Source organism: Ictalurus punctatus, chromosome 11 (assembly GCF_001660625.3).
Source record: "Ictalurus punctatus breed USDA103 chromosome 11, Coco_2.0, whole genome shotgun sequence".
Classification (NCBI taxonomy): Eukaryota; Metazoa; Chordata; class Actinopteri; order Siluriformes; family Ictaluridae; genus Ictalurus; species Ictalurus punctatus.
The window spans coordinates 13,644,558-13,670,482 of record NC_030426.2 but is presented as its reverse complement, the minus strand read 5'-3'; the positions used below and the strand labels follow the sequence as shown (position 1 = coordinate 13,670,482).

General features: G+C 41.0%; 1 protein-coding gene across 1 annotated transcript in view; it reads left to right on the top strand.

The window, feature by feature from the left end:
• Positions 1–25,925, top strand: part of kdm4aa (lysine (K)-specific demethylase 4A, genome duplicate a) — a 38,053-nt gene extending 12,128 nt beyond the window's left edge. The window contains exons 9-22 of the mRNA XM_053683705.1: positions 1,010–4,230; positions 4,504–4,655; positions 4,736–5,406; positions 6,057–6,147; positions 6,461–6,642; positions 9,529–9,724; positions 10,996–11,072; positions 11,718–11,773; positions 11,919–12,027; positions 13,874–14,062; positions 16,212–16,382; positions 18,242–18,361; positions 18,706–18,798; positions 23,397–25,925. Coding sequence (XP_053539680.1) covers positions 1,010–4,230; positions 4,504–4,655; positions 4,736–5,406; positions 6,057–6,147; positions 6,461–6,642; positions 9,529–9,724; positions 10,996–11,072; positions 11,718–11,773; positions 11,919–12,027; positions 13,874–14,062; positions 16,212–16,382; positions 18,242–18,361; positions 18,706–18,798; positions 23,397–23,534 — 5,466 coding nt within the window. The 3' untranslated portion in view covers positions 23,535–25,925. The remainder of the gene's footprint in view (positions 1–1,009; positions 4,231–4,503; positions 4,656–4,735; positions 5,407–6,056; positions 6,148–6,460; positions 6,643–9,528; positions 9,725–10,995; positions 11,073–11,717; positions 11,774–11,918; positions 12,028–13,873; positions 14,063–16,211; positions 16,383–18,241; positions 18,362–18,705; positions 18,799–23,396) is intronic.

Sequence of the window (25,925 nt, the reverse complement as noted above, 5' to 3'; positions counted from 1 at the left end):
GATCAGACTCTGATAGATCCCTGTTCTTTAAATAAAACGGAGCGCTCAATCACACCTGGTTGTCATCCCATTGATTAAAAACACCTGACTCAAGCTTCGCCTTCAAATGAACTGCTTATCCTAGAGGTTCTCATACATTTGCCACTCACAGATATGTAACATTGGATCATTTTCCTTAATAAATAAGTAAATGACCAAATGTAATATTTTGGTCTCATTTGTTTAATTGGGTTCTCATTGTCTACTTTTAAGACTTGTCAAAATCTGATGATATGATTGATGATATGATATGGTTCCCAAACCACAAATGTATTATCTGCTAACAGAGGAATTATAAGGCCACTGTACACTGCGCTTGATTTTATTTTTCCTAGGAAATATTATTCTAGAGGTAGTACCCCCGGCGTTGTGTGTGTGTGTGTGTGTGTAGTGGCACTTTCAGAAGTGTGCACTATAGTTATAGCCTCGAGGTGCATCACATCACTGTAAAGGGCATTATGTTTACACATACATACTAAATGAAAGCCTTTGTTTTGCAAAATTCAGTAAGGACTAGGCTTTATTTTATTTATCTGGTTTTTCAGTCTACTTGTCCACACTGCAACAAATGTGTAAAAAAAAAAATAATAATAATAATAATTACCTGGATATGACCTCTGTTTGCCTCAGGTGTGTGGACTAATGATTTGTCCATTCCTGATAATTCAGTAGTAGTAGTCACTGAATAATAGGTTTAACTCAAATAACTGAATGAGAATTTTGTGGTTAAAGGAGTTAATTTGCATACTTGTGTAACCACAACAACAATCACAGTTTAAAAAAAACAGCTTTTAATTATGCAGAAAGGAAGAATAATAATAACAATAATAATGTGAGAGGATGCGACGATGTAAGAGATATAACTTAAACATCAGTTGTATTTTGCTATATGGTAAGGTGAGTTTAGAGTAAAATGGCAGTTTGCTATATAGAGTGACTGCTGGTGTTTTGTTTTCTTCTTTCCTCTCAGTGTTTGTGCCGTAAAGATATGGTGAAGATCTCCATGGACGTATTTGTGCGAAAGTTCCAGCCAGAGCGATATAAACTGTGGAAGGCGGGAAAGGACAGTGTGATAATTGATCACTCCAAACCCACACCAGAAGCGGCAGAGTTCCTGCAGGATGGAAAGACACCAGGAGAAGCGGGAGAGCTCAGCAACAGCAGCCCTGCTGAAACCAGAGTAGAGAGGGAGACCAAAACAGCAAATGAAGATGGAGAGGAGAGAGAGATGGAGAAGGGAGAGACGACAACAAACGAGACCAATACAAAGAGAGGAGACAAAGGGAGAGGAAATGCAAGTGCACAACAAAGAAAGACAGAAACACAAGAGGCAAATGCAAAGGGAGAAGAAACAGAGACCAGAAAAACTCAACTAGAAGCAGATAGTGAAAGAGAGAAGACACAGGGTGAAACAGACAAGACAGAGAAAATAGACCTAAAAAAAGAAGCGACCGAGGAAGAGAGAGTCAAAACAGAAAGAAGAGAGTCAGATATAGAAATGCCGGATCAAGAGGCAGGTCTGACGGTGACAAACAAACCTGAAAGAGAAATCGGGGAAACAGAGATGGAGACCGAAAACAACAGCACAGAGAGCAGAGAGAAGGATAAGGCTGACGGGGGAAAAGAAGACACCGATACAGTAGAGATGGAGACTGAAGAAATAAAACAACCAAAGACTGAAATTGAGACAGCATGGAGAGAGCTGGAAACTGGAAAGGAAGAACTGGACAGCAGTGAGATAAAGCAAGACATGGGTGAGACAGATAGTGGAGAGTTGGAGACTGAAAAGGAGAATCTGTCTGTGGCACAAGAGACAGACGAATCAGTGACAGAGATGGAAACACAAAAGATGGACAGTCAAGACACAGATAGAGAAGATAAAACAAATGAAAAAGAAGAGAGAGAGACAGGAGAGGCAGAGATGGACAGATCACAGAGAGGGGAGGTGGAGAGTGAGACAGTTTGTGGGAAGATGGAGAGTGAAACAGCGAGAGGAGAGATGCAGAGCAAGACAGAGAGTGAGGCAGGGATAGGAAAGATCGAGAGCAAGAGAGGGCGTGGAGAGATGGAGAGTGACACATGGAGTGGACAGATGGAGAGTGAGACAGGAGAGAAAGGCAGAGGAGAGATAGAGTGTGAAACAGGGGAGATGGAGAATGAGACAGTAGAAACAGGGAGAGAGATGAAGAGTGAGATACGGAGAGAAGAAGTGGTCAACAAGTCGGAAGAGACGGGGAAAAGAGAGATAGAGCGTGAGACAGGAGAGGCAGCAAGAAGAGTGATGGATAACAACAGAGGAGTAAATACTGAGAGAGAAACAAGGACAGAAGAGGTAGAGAGTGAGACAGGACAGACAAGTAGAGGAGATATAGAGAGTGAGACAATGACGGAAGAGATGGGGAGTGAAGCAGAAGGGACAGAAAAGGGGGAGATGGAGATCGAGACAAAGACAGGGGAGGTAGAGAATGAGACCGCAAGAGGAGAGATGGAGAGCATAACAAGGAAAGAAGAGATGGAGAATGAGACAGATGAGATGGGGATAACAGGGAAGGAAGACCTGGAGAGTGAGACAGGGAGAGGGGAGACAGAGAGCATAACATTGAAAGAAGAAAGGGAGAGTGAGACAGGGAGAGGGGAGACAGAGAGCATAACATTGAAAGAAGAAAGGGAGAGTGAGACAGGGAGAGGGGAGACAGAGAGCATAACATTGAAAGAAGAAAGGGAGAGTGAGACAGGGAGAGGGGAGACAGAGAGCATAACATTGAAGGAAGACATGGAGAGTGAGACATGTGGGACAGGGAGAGAGGATATAAAGGACATAACAGGGAAGGAAAGCCTGGAGAGTGAGACAGGGATAGAGGATATGGCGAGCATAATATTGAAGGAAGACATGGAGAGTGAGACAGGGAGAGGGGAGACTGAGAGTATAACATTGAAAGAAGAAAGGGCGAGTGAGGCAGGGAGAGGGGAGACGGAGAGCATAAAATTGAAGGAAGACAAGGCGAGTGAGACAGGGAGAGGGAAGACAGAGAACATAACATGGATGGAAGACCTGGAGAGTGAGACAGGTGGGACAGGGAGAGGGAACATAGAAGACATAACATTGAAGGGAGACATGGAGAGTGAGACAGGGAGCAAGGAGACAGAACACATAATGGGGAAGGGAGACATGGAGAGTGAGACTGAGAAAGAGGAGACAGAGAGCATAATGGGAAAGGGAGACCTGGAGAGTGAGACAGGGAGAGAGGAGACAGAGAGCATAATGGGTAAGGGAGACCTGGAGAGTGAGACAGGGAGAGGGGAGACAGAGAGCACAATGGGCAAGGGAGACATGGAGAGTGAGATGGGGAGAGGGGAGACAGAGAGCACAATGGGCAAAGGAGACATGGAGAGTGAGACGGGGAGAGGGGAGACAGAGAGCACAATGGGCAAGGGAGACATGGAGAGTGAGATGGGGAGAGAGGAGACAGAGAGCACAATGGGCAAGGGAGACATGGAGAGTGAGACGGGGAGAGAGGAGACAGAGAGCACAATGGGCAAGGGAGACCTGGAGAGTGAGACGGGGAGAGAGGAGACAGAGAGCACAATGGGCAAGGGAGACATGGAGAGTGAGACGGGGAGAGGGGAGACAGAGAGCACAGTGGGGAAGGGAGACATGGAGAGTGAGACGGGGAGAGAGGAGACAGAGCGCATAACACTGATAGAAGACATGGAGAGTGAGACAGGGAGAGAGGAGACAGAGCGCATAACACTGATAGAAGATGTGGAGAATGAGACAGGGAGAGAGGAGACAGAGAGCATAATAGGGAAGGGAGACATGGAGAGTGAGACAGGGAGAGAGGAGACAGAGCGCATAACACTGATAGAAGACGTGGAGAGTGAGACAGGGAGAGAGGAGACAGAGAGCATAATAGGGAAGGGAGACATGGAGAGTGAGACAGAGCACATAACACTGATAGAAGACATGGAGAGTGAGACAGGGCGAGAGGAAGTAGTGTCAAAAAAGGTTGATGAAGAAGAAAGTAAAATAGAAATTGCAGAGACTGGAAATGAAGGCACTGTTTCAGCAAATCTGGAGGAGGAGAAAGTAGAAGAGAATGAGCGAGAGCTTATGGAGACAGGAGGAGAGAAGGTGGTGACAGAGACAGAAAAAGAGACGAAGACCAGCAGTACTTCTGTTCAGAGGAAGAGGTAAGATCACACCACCTTATAGTGATGCTGTCTCTGTGCTGTGTACAGATGCTGACTCTAAACAGTAAACCATGTCAGAATGTACAGCTTCTGCAGTGCTCCACAGTTATTATTTCTACATCATGCCTCAGTAAACCCTCACGTGGTGACCTAATGCATTAGACCCTGTGTCCTCCTCCTTAAAAAGTTTCCCTGGCACTGTGTTGGAGGAACAGGAGTACATGTGTTTTAATGAGCTTTGTAACCGACTGGAGCTGCATTTCACTTCTCCAGAAGTAGTTCCAGGCCGAAGGTGAGGATGAAACGGCAGAGAGGAGCCAGTGCTGGTTCTACTGACGCTGTAGAGCAGGTCAAGCGGAAGAGAACCAGGCTCAGTCAACCTGAAGCAAGGTGTGAGGCAAAACAGGCCGATTCAGCAGGCCAAGGTAAGAACCATACAGTCCTCTCCTCTTCTTTCTTCTTCTTCTTTCCTCTTCCCTCGCCTACTCATGTTCATTTCTTGCAGATGAGAGTGACAACGAGGACCGCATGGATGTAGGCACTCCAGCATTGAAAAAGGAAAAGAAGCCAGATCCCTCCCACTTAGAGACTCCGCCTCCTCGTCTTCCGTCAAATAAACAGCCAATCAGCATCACTCCTAAATCTCATAACAGAACCCATAGCACGTCTGTGTCCTGCCATATCACCGCTTCCTCCCAGCCTCGCAACATCGTCTCTCGGCCCAAAGAAACCACTCCGCGCTGTGATCTTAGAACTAAGCACCATCAGCCTAACACCACCACCTCTCCATCTCGGCGTGCAGTTAGCACCAAACTCAACAAAACCACCGTTAAATCTCCGTCTAGCAACATCACCACAGACCATAGTGACCTCAGCATTCAGGCTAAACCCACCAATAACTCAAGACACCGTAGCGATATCACCCCAAAACGCAGGAAAACCAGCCCTAAACATGAAGCCAAACCCAGGGAGAGTCGTGGCGGCTCTGTTCCAAACGAAGACGGTGATGAGAGTAAGGCTGCCTATGGAGGGAGCTCGTCTCAGCAGCTTTTCCAACGGACACTCAGTCCGGCTGAGGTGCTACACGTCCACAGCTACGCTAAAGGAGACTACAGCGATCTGGACAGAGAGCAAAGGGACAGCGACACGGACACAGAGACGCAGGAGAACGGACAGGTCACATACATTTACATAAATGTTCTAGAGTCCAAAAAAGTCTGAGTGGCCTGCTTTTTAAACACAAAAATCCCCATTGTACTCTTAACATCCTGAGAATGTTTAGCTGTGTGAGAAATCCATGCATTACACTGAAATGCTGTACACCATACAATATGTTTCAATCTGAAGGTAGACAAAATGTTGTAAAAGTAAAGGCTGTCCTATTGGAGGTACCTTATTTTACCTACATTTTAAGGCACTCATCTCATAAATCCAGATCAGAGTTCCATGCTAGTTTCAAGAAACATGGTGGGCCAAACCATGACCCTAACCAAGACATATGGTTACTGATGCAAGTGCTTGTCTATGCTAGCTAACATTTCATATTCATGTTTAGATCCCAGAGACGTTTAGTGGTAGCATCAAGACGTCAAGCATTCATATGTCTGAGATATATAATCTGAAATATAATCTGAAAATGACCAAATATGGAGATGACCAAATATGGAGATTAGAAAACAAGGAACAGGTGAAGCCTATCGACAGGAAACTGGAAGACAAAAAAGATAGAAAGTGGGCAAAATATGAAGGATTGACACCAAGGGAATCAAGATCTAGATGATTGTGGTGTAGTAAACGTGTTTGTGGGTTTTCTTTTGATCCATCAGGGGGCAGAACACGGCTCTTATGAGGCACTGAACAGTCTAGCACGGCTGCCCAGACATCATCCGCTAATAAAGGACAGCATCAGTGATGAGGGTGAGGAGTTTCACACCAAAGTATTAATCTATTGGATCCAGATGTGACCTGCTTTCAGAGTATAAAAATGTTGTGGCTTATCTTACCTTTGTGTGTGTATGTGCGCGTGTGTGTGTGTGTATGTATGTATGTATGTATGTATATATATATATATATATATATATATATATATATATATATATATATATATATATATATGTATATGTATATGTATGTATATATATATATATATATATATATATATATATGTATATGTATATGTATATATGTATATATATGTGTGTGTGTGTGTGTGTGTGTGTGTATGTTACAGAGCTTCAGGACCAGGCTTTAATAGAGGAGGATGGTTTAGAAGGTGAGCTGTGGGCCAAGCCTCTGGCTCAGCTGTGGCAGAACAGACCTTACAACGAACAGCGAGAGAGAGCGTACAACAGAGAGATGGGCCTCCAGCCCCCATACTGTGCCGTCTGTATGATCTTCCAAACGCACCAGCGGGTATGTAACTAACAATAGCTAAATATTTGCTTAGTGGACATATGATGATAAATTTTCCTTTCTGTTTGCGCTATACAACATTTAAAATAGGATTTCCCAACAAGACCACAATCCCATTGTCTCAGTAACATGAACACTAGAATGTTTAAACACGTGTATTCTGGCTCATGGAGCCTGAGCAGCTCACTAGGCTGTAAATATAAATATATATGTATATTTACACACACACATACATTTAATTATTTATATATATATATATATATATATATATATATATATATATATATATATATATATATATATATATTTATATGTACACACACAGTATCTCACAAAAGTGAGTACACCCCTCGCATTTTTGTAAATATTTGATTATATCTTTTCATGTGACAACAGTGAAGAAATGACACTTTGCTACAATGTAAAGTAGTGAGTGTACAGCTTGTGTAACAATGTAAATTTGCTGTCCCCTCAAAATAACTCAACACACAGCCATTAATGTCTAAACCGCTGGCAACAAAAGTGGGTACACCCCTAAGTGAAAATGTCCAAATTGGGCCCAATTAGCCATTTTCCCTCCCCGGTGTCATGTGACTTGTTTGTGTTACAAGGTCTCAGGTGTGAATGGGGAGCAGGTGTGTTAAATTTGGGGTCATCGCTCTCACACTCCCTCATACTGGTCACTGGAAGTTCAACATGGCACCTCATGGCAAAGAACTCTCTGAGGATCTGAAAAGAAGAATTGTTGCTCTACATAAAGATGGCCTAGGCTATAAGAAGATTGCCAAGACCCTGACACTGAGCTGCAGCTCAGTGACCATGACCATAAAGTGGTTTAACAGGACAGGTTCCACTCAGAACAGGCCTTGCCATGGTCGACCAAAGAAGCTGAGTGCACGTGCTCAGCGTCATATCCAGAGGTTGTCTTTGGGAAATAGATGTATGAGTGCTGCCAGCATTGCTGCAGAGGTTGAAGGGGTGGGGGGTCAGCCTGCCAGTCCTCAGACCATACGCCGCACACTGCATCAAATTGGTCTGCATGGCTGTCATCCCAGACGGAAGTCTCTTCTAAAGATGATGCACAAGAAAGCCCGCTAACAGTTTGCTGAAGACAAGCAGACTAAGGACATGGATTACTGGAACCATGTTCTGTGGTCTGATGAGACCAAGATAAACTTATTTGGTTCAGATGGTGTCAAGCGTGTGTGGTGGCAACCAGGTGAGGAGTACAAAGACAAGTGTGTCTTGCATACAGTCAAGCATGGTGGTGGGAGTGTCACGGTCTGGGGCTGCATGAGTGTCGCCAGCACTGGGGAGCTACAGTTCATTGAGGGAACCATGAATGCCAACATGTACTGTGACATTCTGAAGCAGAGTATGATCCCCTCCCTTTGGAGCAGGATGATAACGACCCCAAACACACCTCCAAGATGACCACTGTCTTGCTAAAGAAGCTGAGGGTGAAGGTGATTGACTGGCCAAGCATGTCTCCAGACCTAAACCCTATTGAGCATCTGTGGGGCATCCTCAAACGGAAGGTGGAGGAGCACAAGGTCTCTAACATCCACCTGCTCCATGATGTCATCATGGAGGAGTGAAAGAGGACTCCAGTGGCAACCTGTGAAGCTCTGGTGAACTCCATGCCCAAGAGGGTTAAGGCAGTGCTGGAAAATAATGGTGGCCACACAAAATATTGACACTTTGGGCCCAATTTGGACGTTTTCACTTAGGGGTGTACTCACTTTTGTTGCCAGTGGTTTAGACATTAATGGCTGTGTGTTGAGTTATTTTGAGGGGACAGCAAATTTACACTGTTACACAAGCTGTACACTCACTACTTTACATTGTAGCAAAGTGTCATTTCTTCAGTGTTGTCACATTAAAATATATAATCAAATATTTACAAAAATGTGAGAGGTGTACTCACTTTTGTGAAATACTGTGTGTGTGTGTATATGTATGTGTGTGTGTGTGTGTGTGTGTATGTGTGTATATATATATATATATATATATATATATATATATATATATATATATATATATATAATATATATATATAAAATGCCTGTTCTCCATTTAAGGTATAAACTACCAATCAAAAGTTTGGAGACACTGGACTGAAATGTTTCTCATGATCTTTTGATCTGAAGGTGTATGATTTAATGTTTGTAATTGGTGTTGTAGATAAAAATATAATCGTGCCAACATTTTCATTTCTTTCATTAGAAGACAAACATTTTATTTACATTTTTTTTTTTTTTTTTAATGGATGAATTGAGCAAAATATTCTGAAAAGCAGCCAGTAAGTGTCCAGCGTAGGTGGGAACCCCTTTAATACTGTTAAAAAAAACATCTCTGGGAGATTCCTCAAGAATCTGTTGAGAAAATGCCAAGAATACATTTCTGAAAATTCTAGGCAAAAAGGGGGTCTACTTTGAAGATGCTAAAATATTACATTATTTTGATTTCTTTTGGATTTTTTATTTGGAGTTTTGATGACTTTATTATTTTTCTAAAATGTGGGGGTGGGAATACTAAAAATAAAGAATGAGTGTGTCTAAACTTTTGACTAGTAGTATAGACACTGGAAAAGTTTGCAGTGGATACTATAAACCCAATGTATATACGCACTCCATTCTCTACCTTGGATAGGTGAATTGTGAAAGGATTGTATCTCTCTCTCTCTCTCTCTCTCTCACACACACACTTAAAAATGTATTAGTATTACGATTGTCTCGACTGAACTTGGCTGTTACAGCCTTTGCGATGTGATGTGCAGTGTCGATGGTGACTGTATATCGTTCCGCTGTACTTCTGTAGACTGATGCAGGTGTCACAGTGGCATTGCTGACAGATATTCATCACTCTTGTTTGTCTTCCGTCTAGTCTGAAGAGGCTGACTGTGAGCAGATTGTGGTTCAGGCTGGACGTCAAATGAGGACGAAGCCGCTGATCCCCGAGATGTGTTTCAGCACAACCACAGAAGAATGCACTGAACTTCATCTGTCCACTCCTCACTTGGACAAGGATGGAACCAGCCTGCTCATCAGCTGCTCCCAGTGCTGTGTGCGTGTGCACACCAGTGAGTACCAGTTTCACCCATTAATGATCTCATACTGCTGATTAACACACACTGACAAACTCGTACTGCTGATTAACACTCACACACTGACAAACTCGTACTACTGATTAACACTCACACACACTAACAGACTCCATGGATAAGAATTGGGATCAGACTTGTGACTGCCTGTGTACACGTACATGTCGAATGGAGTATACTTTGAAAGGCTATGCGTACAACTGTGTGCATATGCTAGCGTACGTGTTAAAAAAAAAAGTATACCAGAGGCTTAACAAGCTCATACTGCTGATTAACACACACACACACAAACAAGCTCATACTGCTGATTAACACTCACACACACTAACAAGCTCATACTGCTGATTAACACTCACACACACTAACAAGCTCATACTGCTGATTAACACTCACACACTAACAAGCTCATACTGCTGATTAACACTCACATTCTGCTTATTATGATGACACATATTGTTAAAAAAAAGCTATACAAATGACCTTGAATTGAATTATATGATGGGTTTACACTGTACGATATTCGGCCAGATTTTTCTGTCACAAAAATCACAAAAGTCGTGAGTTGAGAGTGGTGGTATATTGTGATGTTCTCAGTGGTAACCGATTTAGCGTCACTATCACCACCAACAGCCAATGGCAAAGTTCTGGCAGTGTCAGAAAATGTTGCTTAAAATCTTAGCTTGTGACTGTTATGACACTCGTCTAAAATTTACCAATAGGAGGACAGCATTTGATTACACAAAACTCACAGGACAGCTTCAAGCACAGCAGTAAACAAAACATATTTGATTTATTTTATTTTTTTAAAGAGCAGTTGAATTGGGCAGCAGAGAGAATGTCTCTATATTGTCTCATCACAGTTATACCATGTCAGGAGAAAAAGGGATGTGACATGGACAGAAATAGAGGATGAATAACAGCTTCTAGTTTTGCCGCTAGCTAATTAGCATGCAAATGCTCTGTTCCTAGAGTTTATTTATTATGATGACAACATGAAAACGTTTTATGCTTTCCAGTTGAAGAGCTACAAATTTGTGCTCCATTGCTGAGCATCCAGTGTTGCAGAACATAGTAGCTATGTTCTTCATTTAATCTGACAGGAAGAACACGGGTTATCACACAGTCTGTTACATCATTCCTATTGGGATCATCTCATACAGTGTGACTAATAATCGTAAAAGACTGGATTTGCACTGTGTAAAACTGATTTTAGTGGTCCTGTTTTAAAGTCTGTGTTTGTGTTGTGCTAGGTTGCTATGGCGTTTCTCCTGGGAGAGTCACGAAAGACTGGAAATGTGCCCGTTGCAAAGCCAATGCCCTCACCGAGGTCAGTGTGCATAGCTGTTAGAGAATTGTTTCTGCGGATTGTTCATCCATGGATGATTTTACATACGGAAATCCTTTCAAATGTTTCATTTACTGTAAATATCCTTGTCCCAACAAATTTCCTCTTTGTTTAAGTGTGCCCTTGACTCAAGCCCTATTGTATTTTGGCTGAATCCTTGCTCAACTATAACTTCTGCTCTATTACTTAACCAGCCTAAGGGAGGTTTGTTAGAGGAGAGAATAGACCAACATTACAAAATCACTGTAGACATCAAGAGCAGAACTTCACAAAGTCACAGAGTTTCTTTTTCAAAGTAGTGAACTTGTGAAAATGATGGATGAAGCCATTTGGAAGTGTAAACATCAAATGTCTTACATAAGCTAGTGTTATAATGATGAGTAAAAGTGACCGCATCATCACGTCACCATGTAACAGCATCATCACAACCTGCGTTGCCTTATTGGTTCTTTTCCAGTGTACAAAGTCAACTTTATCATGAGAAAACCGGTTTTCCCATCAGCAACTTCTGTCAAATATCAATTTCCAGTAGTTTCTCAGTAATCTTTACACATTGTTCTCTAGCTCAACAAGTCATTACTAAGGTCATTGGATGTCTCACTTTGGGTGTCTCTCTTGATTTTACAGAGTTGTTGTCTGTGCTCATTAAGAGGTGGAGCCTTACACAGAGCCAACAATGACAAGTGAGCACTCCCTCTTATACTAACCCACAGCCCAGGATTGATACTGATGAGCTACTGTATTTCAGTGTTGTCAGCTTCTCTCTGAATGTGTGGGCTACGCTTATACACACGTGATTGTGGCATGTTTCTGTGTTTGATATTGCAGGTGGGTGCATGTGCTGTGTGCGGTGGCGGTGTTAGAGGCTCGCTTCGTGAACATCACAGAGAGATCTCCAGTGGATCTCAGTGGCATTCCTTTACAGAGATTTAAGCTGGTAAAATAACTGCACTTTGATTTGCAACAAAGCTCGTGATTCTGCTACAGAGGAAGTGCCATTTCCTTTTTACTGAGAAGACGGTGTATAGCAAATGTAACTCGTACAGTCCAAAAGTTTTTTTGTCTAATCACATTTCTTTATCAGTACTTTATCTTTCCTTGCTATTATAAGGCCAAAACAATAACACTAATAAGTAGCCACACTAATAATTAAATCATTATCTGATTTGGGTAGTAATTATCAAGTAATGAAGGTGCTGTTAATCTAATATCATTTATTTTTCTACATCTGTGCTTGTATACAAATAAAAGACAGTGATGAGCTGCACTAGAAGCAGAAAACACTACAGATAGATTGAGCTCTCTAGAGTTTTTCTAGCCATATACGCGTGGGTGCAAGTGGTATCGGTGGGTAAACTGTTGTGAAAATCTGAAGGTAGTAGTGCTGATAATACGTGATACTGAGTCAGGAACGCGCATTACATATACACCGATCAGCCATAACGTTAAAACCACCTGCCTAATATTGTGTAGGTCCCCCTTCTGCCACCAAAACAGCTCTGACCCGTCGAGACATGGACTCCACAAGACCTCTGCAGGTGTGCTGTGGTATCTGGCACCAAGATGTTGGCAGAAGATCCTTTAACTCCTGTAAGTTGTGAGGTTGGGCCTCTATGGATCAGACTTGTTTGTTCAGTACATCCCACAGATGCTCGACCGTATTGAAATCTGGGGAATTTGGAGGCCGAGTCAACACCTTGAACTCTTTATCATTTTCCTCAAAACAACGTGCAGTGTAGCAGGACACATTCTCCTGCTGAAAGAGGACACTGCCATTAAGGAATATTATTGCCATGAAGCGGTGTACTTGGTCTGCAAAAATATTTAGGTAGGTGGTAACATCCAAAGTTTCCCAGCAGAACATTGCCCAGAGCATCACACTGCGTCAGTTGGTCTGCCTACTTCCCATACTGCATCCTGGTGCCTTCTCTTCCCCAGGTAGGCGATGCACACACGCACCCGGCCATCCGCATGATGTAAAAGAAAACGTGATTCATCAAACCAGGCCACCTTCTTCCATTGCTTCCTAGCTGCGATGCACTGTGTGTTCTGGCACCTTTCTAACATAGCCTGCATTTACTTTTTCAGCAAATTGTGTTACAGTAGATCTGTGGGATCGGTCCAGATGGGCTAGTCTTCGCTCCCCACGCGCATCAATGAGCCTTAGGCACCCATGACCCTGTAGCAGGTTCACCAGTTGTCCTTTCTTGGACTACTTTTGGTAGGTACTAACCACAGCATACTGGGAACACCCCACAGGTCCTGCTGTTTGGGAGATGCTCTGACCCACTCATCTAGCCGTCACAATTTGGGTCTTGTCAAAGTCGCTCAGATCCTTACGCTTGCCCATTTTTCCTGCTTCACATCAACGTTGAGAACTGACTGTTCAGTTGCTGCCTAATATATCTCACCCCGTGAAGGGAATCAATATTATTCACTTCACCTGCCAGTGGTTTTAATGTTATGGCTGTTCGGTATAAACCAAAATGTTTTTCTGAATAATTAACTTTTGATTCACAGTGGTGAATCACAACCAGAGGTGAATGGGCTTCAAGTTTTCTTCATAGTTAAACCTTAGGGAGTTTTTTCTTTGCCACTGTGTTAGCCTTAAAAGGAAATGTTTAAGATTACAGTAATTACTCTGAAGCGAACAGGGAAATTCTAGACTTTTGTACATTATTCCTCTTATTTCGCCCTGTTCACTGTATCGAGTTCACCTTATTTCCCGTTTGTCATGTGAAGGCAAATGTGTGTCACTTATTGAGACTGTGTTTTTTTTACAGAAATGTTACTACTGTAAGAGGCGGATGAAGAAGACGACAGGCTGCTGTGTGCAGTGTTCTCATGGCCGCTGCCCCACTTCGTACCACCCTACCTGTGCCCAGGCTGCGGGTGTCCTTATGCACCCGGATGACTGGCCTTTCATCGTCTATGTCACCTGCTGCCGTCATAAAGGGCCTGTGCAATCAGAGGTAAAAAATTAGAGGAGAAGTATGTTCCAATCAGAAGTGATAAATTAGAGCAGCAATAACTATGTTAGAGGTAGTTAACTAAAGTACTGTTTGTTTTTTTATTATTATTATTTTATTTTGGACTATAAGCTTGATAAATTAGAGAGAGAAAAAAGCCATATTTATTTCATACAATGTTTGTGAAGCAGTATTGCCATAGTTCAGCATTGTATTTTTTTCTAAGCTGAAGCATTTGCTAGAATATTAACCTTAATTTCACTCTGTGGAAAAGTCCATCTTTACAAAGTACAGAGCTACTTATGTTAATACCAAGGCTAACAGTAGTTACATAACTCCTATGCATAATTTCACTTAATACGTTGAAGCAACACATCTTGTTGAAAATGTTTCTTGTAGTCAAATTCATTAGTTTGACATTTAGTAAAGTTGAACAATGACCGACCACAATCCCACAGACATCAATGTGACTTGTGTTGAGAACCCCCATAGCACAGGGAGAACATGCAAACTCCATGCACACAGGGTGGAGACGGGAATCAAACCCCCAACCCTAGAGGTGCGAGGCAAATGTGCTAACCACTAAGTCACCCAGTCCCCCCATCTGTTTCTTCCCATTCACATAAGTCCATAAGATGTAGCATGCCTGTTGTCAAGGTGACATATAACCAAGATTAGCCAAGTTATTCATGCTCAGTACAACCATACTATTTGTTGTATTGTATATTTTCACAAATCACTTGTAATGTGATACCAATAGGTATTAATAATGTTCCTCCATGTTCAGTTAGCGTAATTTGTTGTGGTAGCAGACTGTAAGACTGGAAACTCCGACAAACACAGGGAGAACGTGAAACTCCACACAGAGTTCTATTATCTATGAGGCAAATGATGATGATAAAGAGATACTCCGTGGCTCATAATTATGTTTATTTATAACAGCTTTTCATTTAATCGGAAGATAGCATGAAATAGTAGTATTTATTGCGTAATCAAGCCCTAACATACTCGCACAGCATATATAACGCATTCACATGCAATATCAGATGGCTTGATCCTACAAGCAGAGCTTTTTTCACTCTGAAGCCTCTGGTATACTTCATTTTTAATACATGTACGTTAGCGTATGCGCACAGTCGTACGCATAGCCTTTCAAAGTATACTACATTTGACGTACGTGTACACAGGCAGTCGACGCATGTGTACATGTACGTGTACACAGGCAGTCGACGCATGTGCATTACAACAACTTGCACTACTCCTCCTAGCCTACAAGAGTCAGTACACAGCAGTAAAGCAGGACTTCTGGTGCGAAGGACGACAACGAAGAAGAATCACAGCAACGCGAAGAACAATGGAGGAGAAAGACATGCTGCTTTACTTGTTACTAGAGGAAGAAGAAATTTTTTAAAAGAGAAGGTGGTCTATGTGACCACTCAACTAGAAAAAAGCTTGCACTAGTTTCAGTCTCTTCCTTTTATTCTGTTTTTCCTTCGACTATCTTGAGAATCATGGCCTTGGGTCACTGTTGCCACCTTGTGGAACAACTAAATAGTGCAAAAGAATTAAATGCGCATGTGCAACCTGTTAGAAAAATCTGGCAGCATGTGTATCAGCACTCTGTGATGAAGAAATTTGCATTACTCGTACTGTACGCTGATCCTAGCGTACCTGTAAAAAGTGAAGCATACTTTGGGCTTGATTCAGTTACTTGGGGAAATGAACAGCGAAAGTGTGGGGTGCATTCCAGTAATGTTGAAGACTATAGGGTTAGCAACCGTAAATACACTAAGAAATGGGTATATTAAAATTAGACCAAAGAAATGAATATATATGCTTTTGCTGTAAAAATCATAGCTAGGACTATATAAGACAAAGACCAAATATCGCTCGGATTTCAGCTTTCGGTGCTGTTGGTAGTGCTATCTTTAGATGGTAATTTATTTGCAAGCCAAATAAATGCTCTGCATCAAACACTAAACACATAAAACCACATCCTTGTGTATCTGTTTATGATTGAATGTTTTCTCATTTAATGTCAAAGGCATTTTGTTCATGTGGAGAATTGGGGCTGCTGCTAGTACTAACTTGGGTAAATGGGATATGGGTGTTAGATTCTCTGGGGAAATACGACTTTCTTTTTCTCCAACAGCGGAAAAAGGAGGCCATGAGGGAAATCAGTGCAGGCCAGAGAGTGATCTGCAAGCACAAAAATGGGCGCTACTACCAGTGTGATGTGGTTCAGCTGACAAAGGAGACATTTTATGAGGTCAACTTTGATGATGGCTCCTTCAGTGAAAACCTCTTCCCTGAGGACATTGTGGTGAGAGGGCTTGAGTGTGGACTCCATTGCATTACATTTTAACCCCTTTATCCAGAATTACATTACAGTTAAGGCAGGATATAATCCAAGTTTACAGCCACGTATTTGGTGGTTAAGGGTATTTTGAAATTTCAAATCACAAACACAGAGCTACCACTTTTTAAACTCAACCCACAGAGACACCATTTTTAACTCGGCAGAGCATAAGAAAAGAAACAAAAAACAATCAATTTGAAAGCGGCCATTACTATTGCTGATTTCCTTTTTTTTCCTCTTGGAGGACACATTGAACTCTCTAATCTGGTTACCATTTTACACTAAATGATTGGTGTTCTGGGAAAGTCCATCACGTGGTCAAGGGATGAAATTTTCTAATATGCATAGTTCTGAAAGATTTTCCTGAACTGAAATATGATTCCCTTCTGCATATAAATCAAACCAGATTTATTGTTCACCCACAGTAATATCTGATGGGGTTTTTTGGTTGTTCTTCAGAATTCACCCACAGTAATATCTGATGGGGTTTTTTGGTTGTTCTTCAAAATTCAGCCACAGTAATATCTGATGCCTTTGGGGTTGTTTTTTTTTGCTGAGGGCTACACAAGTAGTGGTTAGGATTTAGGCTATTGCAGTACATCAACAAATCAAATTGCAAACAAGCTGTCATTCACCAACAACCGCTAGGAAGATATAGCTACCACAGTCTGCTACAGTCATGTAAGAATTTAATAAATATGTTCTAAATATTGACATTCAGTGAGTGACATTCACAGTCTCAATTCCAAGCCGTAACGTTATCATTCATATCTCATTCAGGATTGTCCAACCCCACATGTCAGTGAGCTAACAAAGCATCTGAGGCTAGACCAGACTTCTGCTGATTGTTCACTTTTTCGCCCATAATCTTCGGGATCTTGAAAGTACCCATGAAATTGCTTGAGCGTTTGAGTTGATTCTGTATGTTGAAGTCAGGGATGCTGATTTCTAGAACAGCCAATATACACTACACCTCAGTCCGAATATAAAGCAACTCAACAATGGTTTCGCAAACCAGCTAGATAATGCAGCTGAGAGTAAAACTAGAGTTTGTTTTCAGCTGTGTAGAATTCCTCACTGCCAGTTTGCGCATTCTGACTTTGATATATTTGGTATCCTAGAGCATACACTTCCAATCACTGTGCCTTAGATTGGTATCAGGTCTTGACTCGATTGTTACCATCCTGCAGCAGATTTTTTTCCCTCTGCCTCACAGCAGTGAAAGCAGTCGGCTTCTCCTGAGGTAGAATGAAAAGACTGCCATTTTGAAATGAGCAACAAGCTTACTGGAGGATCTCGATCAGATTTAATCAGAATTGATGACAGGTGTATGATAATTACTTTTTGACATGAGCTTGAATCTGATTGGTTAATTCTGATTGTCTCACCTGCCTCATTATAAAAGGGTGTGAACACTTGTGGAGTTTTTTTCTTTACTTTTTCTCTTTTCCCTCCACATTAAAGGTGCAAAAAGATCTGAAAGAATTTATATCGGTTTAATTTTTTACATCACAAAAACGTGCAATTTTAACAAGGGTGTGTAGACCTTTTACACTGTACTCTATGTGCTGCCTAATTTGCTTCTGCAGTCGAAAGACTCTCATACAAAAGGTCCTAAAACACCAATTATTTGAGTTTTGTTTGAAGTAGGTAGTGATGAGTAAATAAAACTCAAATACAACCCAAAAAATACAAACATCTGGTGCCTTTGCTGAAAGGTGAAGAGACCAACAAATGTCCAACGTACACAATCAGCCGCAATATAAGCATGTAAGTAAATATTTGTTACTCTGGTGTTTTGAATGTAAATTGTGTGTGCGCAGAGCCGTGACTGTACCCAGCTGGGTCCTCCACCCCTGGGAGAGGTGGTGCAAGTGCGTTGGACTGATGGAATCATCTACGGAGCCAAGTTTGTGGCAGCACACATCATTCAAATGTACCAGGTAAGCCAAAATCCTAACATGCTCTGAATGTGACATGGTAACAAGTACACAAAAGAACACAACAGGTTGAGAAAATGGAAATGATGTAGCTCCTTATTTACATTTGAATTGAATATGCTTACATTAGCCTAGCTCCTCCAAAAGTACCTTTAAGAGAGTAACTGAAACTTGACAACCACAAGAATCCTTAAACCAGAGATTTGAAACCATGTCTAACAGTAGAGGATAAAGGGACAGCTGTGTGGCAGTTGTGGTCGCAGAACCTTGACTGTTCCACTGGCTCAACAGAAGGAAGATCAGGTTTTAAAGAGAACTAAGACGACCTGTCATCTGCTTCTGCATAGGTGGAGTTTGAGGATGGCTCACAGCTCACAGCCAAGAGAGATGATGTCTACACATTAGATGAAGAACTGCCCAAAAGGGTGAAATCCAGACTGGTGAGCTACATATTTAGCTGTGAAAACCACATCTGCATATCACATTCTTCTAAATGACACGAACGGCTCGGAGTGATGTCAATTCTATTTTACACTTATCCTCTACTTTAAGTACCACTTCCTTTACTGTAGCGTTACTGTGTCAGCCACCACACGATCAGATAACAACTTCTGGGGCTTCACAGGCTTAAACACTAGGGAATCTCCCACAATTCATTAGAATTGTTGAATGGAGAACCATCTTGTTCGTTGTAATATTTAGCTGAGCATCCTGACCCACTTACAATGGCTTGGAATTACTCTTTAACATCACACAATAGTTTTATTGTGAACCTATAGAATGGAGATGGACAGGAAGCTGGCTTCCTGAGCAAAAGAGCTCACCGGAGTGTGGTGTGGGGAGTGAAAACATCACATTGCTCCTTTGTTCATGAAAACAGAAAGAACTAGAACCTCACCAGTGGAGAGCACTTGTCTTTTTGCAAAGAGCTTTCCATTTTCCTCCCATTTACTATTCTGGAAATTCAGTTGTTTTCTAATATTATATTAACTGCTAGAATGTGGAACGTAATGTCTACAGTCTCCTTCAGCAGCAGCTAAGGACCATAGATTTTGGTGGGGCAGGACGACATTAATAACATAGCCTCAAACAGAATTAAGTTGAGAGGCGATCACAATTGACTCGTGCTATAGGCTACTATCTGTTGAATTTTTTTAGGCTAACCTAAAATATGCAGTTGAGTCAACAACACAGTCATCCAGTGTAGTCTAGCAGCTTGTTTTGAGCCATTTTAGATGACCTTTTGTTCAGCGGTGTTTGATTTACCACTGAAGTGCTGATATCATTAACCAGTTGCCAAGGTTTCAGCAAAATTACCAGCCTGACTAAGGCTGTGTCCGAAACCGAATACTTACCTACTATATAGAAGGAGAAAAGCAGTATGCCAGAGGGCTAGTAGACAAGAAGCAGTAGGCGAGAAATACCAGGATGATGTACTGCTTCTGGTGAGATTTTGAAGTATGCAACTGATGGACACTATGCGAGTCAAACAACCCCATAATGCAACGGGACTGGTGCGAACTTGCTCAGAAGAAAAAAATTGCGTAAGACAGCATTGGCTCTTTTTAAAACCTTGGTTAAACAGGTTTTGTTTAACAAAACCCGAATAAATTGTTAACTTAAGATTTATGTGTTTGACTACATTGAAGGTCACATGACACTGCTAATATGGCGGACGTAGTATGTACAGGATTGTATTCATACTACACAAACATACTGATTAGTACGTGCTGTTTCAACAGCAATGCAGTACGTACTGTCATAGTATGCAATTTCGGACGCAGCCTAAATCTCAAAATCCACACAGACTTGACAGTAAAAATATTTTTACAAACTCTCTGCAAAGGTGACACATTTTTTTCTTTTTTCAAAATCTTTGCGTGGGAACCAAGGACGGCATCGTGCACACACAATTCTGATGTATGGATATTATGCACTCCGTAATCTCCCTTTCCCTGTTCTACTTTTTGCAATATATATTTTACAATAGAAATAGTTCTGTACATCATAGACACAGTGTCTAGACTTTATTATTATATTTAATTCCAGTTATTTGCTATGAAAGCAACTTTTAAGTGTTCTTAAACTATCCTAGTCTGGCAACCTAATTGTCTGTCCTATTCTCTGCTCCTTCCCTTAGGATGGGGCAGCATGATTTGTGCCCCTGTGGACCTCTGTTAGCATTTGTTTTAGTTCCCATTTTTGAAAACTAGGTGCAGTAAGAACTCTATGGATGTTAAGTGGGGACACGCTTCCCCAAAACTGTGTAACATCTATAAAGTCAAGCAAATCAGTGGGCCATCAGCTTATATCTGTCAAATAGTAACATTTTTTAAATCGTTGATCACTCAAGAGGTCATTAGTATTTCAACGGAATTTAAAATGTATGGAATTGTGAGCAAGGACTTAATAAAGATTAACATTTGTTGAAGGGCTGATATTCATGGTGGGGCTCTTCCACCTGCCCCTATGTACAAGCCACCAGTGCTTATAATTCACGTAAATGATATTTGCTTCACATTAGTGGGTGAAGCAAATATACCTGCCACATGCAAATATTAACACACAATCAATTTGCCACTCTGCATGCAAAGGCTCCGTGCACATTGCAAATGCAATCCTGAGGTTTTGCATTTTTAAATCTAACTTTAAAAACAAATAATCTTCACATTTTATACAGATATTAAATATAGTGTGTGTGTGTGTGTGTGTGTGTGTGTGTGTGTGTGTGTGTATATATATATATATATATATATAGAGAGAGAGAGAGAGAGAGAGAGAGGTCATTTTACAAATGCTCGCACATTATTTACGTTATTTACAGTTTAAGCGTATATTATTTCCACAATATGAAAGACATCTTTTTTTTTATTAATTATATTCACAAATTGTAAATGAGATATTTTATATAGATAACTTTTACATTTTTAACAATGCTAATAAGGATATTTGTTGTCTTCTTCGGTTTATCGTCTTTTGTCTTTTTAGTTTGTTTACTATTTGTTTGAAGACCATCTCAGCGGGGATATTGATAATTTTACCCTTTTTTTCCCCCAGATTCTGATGCATGTTACAAATGTACAAATCTTTTGTGCTTTTTAATAAGCCCCGCCCCCCCCCCCCCGCCCCCCAATTATCCCATACATTATTTGGGATTTTTTCCATCTATTTTAACATTTAAATCTAAGTTTTTATCTTCTCAGCTGAGCGTGAGCAGTGTATTAGTAAGTGGTCTATAGTCTCGTCTTCATTACAGTTATCCGCAGGGTGTGTTTTTGTAGTCCCGAAGCAACTCCATTTTACGACACATCTTACAGCCAACCTACCCACACTAACTAACCACATGACCTCATGGATGTTTTCAGAGATATCTGAGGTTTTGCCTCACCTGTACATGTTTGTGTGTTTAACTGACCGGTGTGTGTCATTAGTGTGAGCCGGGGTTTGCCCATAAATGACAGACACCTGCACATAATTCCTATACTGATAGCATCGCATGCATGTACCACATGTGTTAGCAACAGTAATGCTATTTGGTAAATGATGCGTCATTGGAGTAGTGATAAAGATAAACTGAAGGACAATTTGCTCTAGAGGTCAGCTGGCATATTGACAGCTGGTAATGATCACGGAGAAGATGAGAGGCTTTTTTTTTATCTTCAAAAACTCAGTATATCAGAGGTCATTAACTCGTGCACCACAGAGTGGATGCAGACCCAGCAAAGTATTTCAAGAAACCAAACTCAACACTTGAAAAAGTACCGCAGCAGAGCCGTTAAGCATGAATGAAAAAAAAACCTGGTGTGAGTTCAGCAACTCTAGCCTAAAGATGAGCCAGCTTGACGTCCCTATTCAGTTCTTTATTGAGACTTATCCAATTACATATACCTAGGGAGGTCAAGGACATTCATTAGATGCTACAGTCCTAAAGGCATTAGATCAGAAAGGGAGAGTTTACACAGATCTTAATGGATTTTTAATTTTTTAATGTTCCCTCTCTGTTCTTATTAGTAAATTAACAACATGATTGTTTAAAGTCATCAATGAAAACTATGTTTAAAGATGAATATAAGTACAAATTTATTTATTGGAGGCAGTGGTAGCTTGGTGGTTAAGGCTCTGGGTTACGGAAGGTCAGGGGTTCAAGTCCCAGCACTGCTAAGGCGCCACTGTTGGGCCCTTGAACAAGGCCCTTAACCCTCTCTGCTCCAGGGGTGCTGTATCATGGCTGACCCTGTGCTCTGACCCCAACTTCCTAACATGCTGGGGTATGTGAAGAAAAGAATTTCACTGTGCTGTAGTGTTTGTGATCAATAAAGACTCATCATCATTATTCTCCCTTCATCTAATTTAAAACGTATGTCTAATCTGTTCAGAGTCCATAGCACTAATTGAAAGTGGTAATGTGAAGCAACACTACGAAACAAATAAAAAAGACAATTTGAAGAATTTGTTTTCTTTTCTTTTTTTTTCTTTGTAGAAATGAAATAATCACTAATAATTAAATATTAAAAAATATCTGTTATCGCCATTCAGTCATGTCAGTTGTTTATTGGCCATTGTAAGCAAGGAGTTTTGTTACTTGGACATTTTTACAAATGTTCGTTGAATTCCCTTGCAGTAGACTTTTGATGTCACTGCACTGCTCTCACACTAGAGAGCATTTATTATAGAGCACAGACAAAGCACACGAACTTCACAACCTTTCATGTGGAGCCTGAGCAGCTTGCTGTACTCATTCTTGCACTCGTTTAATAAATGATGAAGGAGAGATTATTACATGTAACGACGGGTTTGGGGCCCCTTTAAACGCTCACCAACTGGGAATGTTATCTCGCTGACATCCTGACACTTAATGAACACCTATGACAAACACAGCTAGCGATTACACACGGGTCTGAGAGCAAAACCGGTGGTACATGTGGTGCATGTGGTACGCCAATAGCCACAGGTGTGTTCTCTTTCAAAAACTGAAACTGACTTTTTTGTGTGTGGTGTGTCTTCCCTTTTGTGTGTGTGTGTGCGTGCTATCATCCAGTCGAAGGCATCAGACATGCGTTTCGATGGGATCTTCGGAGAGAAGAAGCTGCAGGACAGCAAGAGGCAGCGTGTGATTAACTCCCGATACAGAGGCGACTACATCGAGCCAGTCATCTACAGAACCATCATGGAGTAACCGGCGTCATATTCTTCTTCTTCCTCCTTCTCCACCTCACAGCACCAGCACAGATTGAGCAAAGCTACCACACGTCTCACAACATGAAGTGAGAATGTTTCTTACCGTGTGTGTGATTGTATACATCTGCTTTTTTTTAACAAGCTTTCAAACATCACTCTGATCTCTGAAAAGCTTTTAGTGAAGGCATACACACCCAACATACAACACCTACGCCCATACCCACACCCATACAAGCCTGTGCCACATCCTTTCAGCCATGATGTGGTTTTTATATCCTTACTAGAATTTGAGCCACTTATGCATACACTTTGGCCAGAAAGCATTAGAGTTTGTACTAGTTTTATACAGATGCTCATTGTTTCCTCCTGTTGTTCAGTTTGCATTAATTTATTTCTCTCCGAGTTCAGGGTGCTAATACTTGCCCGTATATTTTTATGGAACGGAGGAAACATTGCCATTTTATCAACATAAACACCTCCTTTTTAAATCCACACTGTTGTCAAATTGTACAGCTGCATTCCTAAATATTGTAGATTATTTGCAACTTACTGAATTTAGATTTGTTTTGTTCTTCTGGTTTTTTTTTTTTTGTTTTGGTTTTTTTTGGGGGGGGGTTGTTTTTTTTGTGGGGGGGGGGGGGTTGTTTTGGTTTTTTTGCTTTTTTTACCAGTCTATTTATTAGATGGTGCTTTCTGAAAGTAGCCTTTGCAATATAACAGTCTGACTTCTAACAGTGCTGTCATCTGGGTAGACAGTGTAGTTGTTATTTTCAGCTGGGAGGTTCTCTCAAAATGCCACGGATTTCCTTTCTGTTCGTCTCAGCTCTACTATACGGCCGCATTTAAAGACGTGCTTTGCACTGCTGTTCAATCAGGCGTGTTTTATGTTGATAACTTACAGCTTTGGCGATCTTAATCATAACCCTGTTAGGCACAAGCCAATACTAAGGTTCACATATCATGCTAAACCTCTAGCCTTCATCACCACGCACAATATTATTGTGATATATTGCATTAAAAAATACAAGTGTTTTTTATCGGCTGACATTTGAACTGTTCTGGAAGCCCTGGCGGTCCCCTTGCTAAACTATTCAACCTAGTTGTATTGTGGCTGAATTCAACCTTACATACACTACCTGAACCACACATGCTATTGGTCAGTCGTATTGCACCTTTTTTTATTTAATTTTTTTTTTTTTTAATTTGGAAACTAAAGCTAGCTAGTGTGTTATCTTGTGTTACCTTAGCTAAACAAGTAGCTGGCTAAAGGCTCCATAAAAGCTTTTTCCAAAAGTTAGTTTGTCATTGGGGTAGCTAAAAAGAAATAACTAAATAGCTAGCTTGGTAGTTTGGTGTCATCACTCTATAAAATTAAGTATCTGGGTGTAAAAATAAGCTGGCATTAAGGAGATGCTATTATCATTATTATAGCGAATTCTTATCGAAGTAGCCTAGCTAAAAAGATGAAAGATTTTGGATGGGATCGTCAATGGGCATCAGGGGGACTGTGAGCGGCGGTTCTGGCCGTGGTCCACTGAACAGAATTGTGGGATTCCTTTCTCTAAGGCCACGTGCAATGCTGTCTTCAGATTAATCCGCTAATCGAAATAAGCCGGACAGCTGTCTTTACGCTGACCTTATTTTGATGATCTAAATGGGACAGAATTCATTTGAGAGCACAAATGCTGCCCAGCATATACTGCATAACCAGGCAACTTCTTCACAAAGGGAAGGCAGCACATAATAATAATAATAATAATAATAATAATAATAATAATAATAATATTCTGAATTGTCCACTGTTAATATTGTGCCTGTTTATTATTGTGATACATTGTATAATATTAAAGACTATCAGAACATGTCTACTCCCCATGCTTTAAAAAAAAAAAAAGAAAGAAAGAAAAGCTAGTTTTGCACTTCTAAACTGTACTAATAAATTGATAATTGATTCCTCTAGCCAAGTTTCTGAAACAGCCACTCGCACATCAAGGCCTTTTAAAGCCTGTGATATGATGTGTAGTGTGTGTCTGTAGATAACAGCTGTCAGATATTTAAGTCCATTTCTCTCAGCAGGACGGGACCTACATATATCACCACTTTAAAAAGAAAAAGAAATTTAAAAAAGGACTTATTACAAATGTTTTTTATTATTAAGGAGCCTATTTTATTGCTTTGTTTTATAATAAGTGTTTAATGTTTATATGCTGTGAGAAATAGAGTTGTATGTAGTTAATTTAAGGGCTTCATGACATGGCAGTGTATTTTCCCAGCTTGCTTCCTTAAGCTTAAGCCTCAGTCACACCGAGAGCCGAGGCTCGGAGGTGTCTGTTCCTGTCTTTTGTAAAGATTATCAGTGTGTGTCAGTAAAATGATGTGGTCTTACACA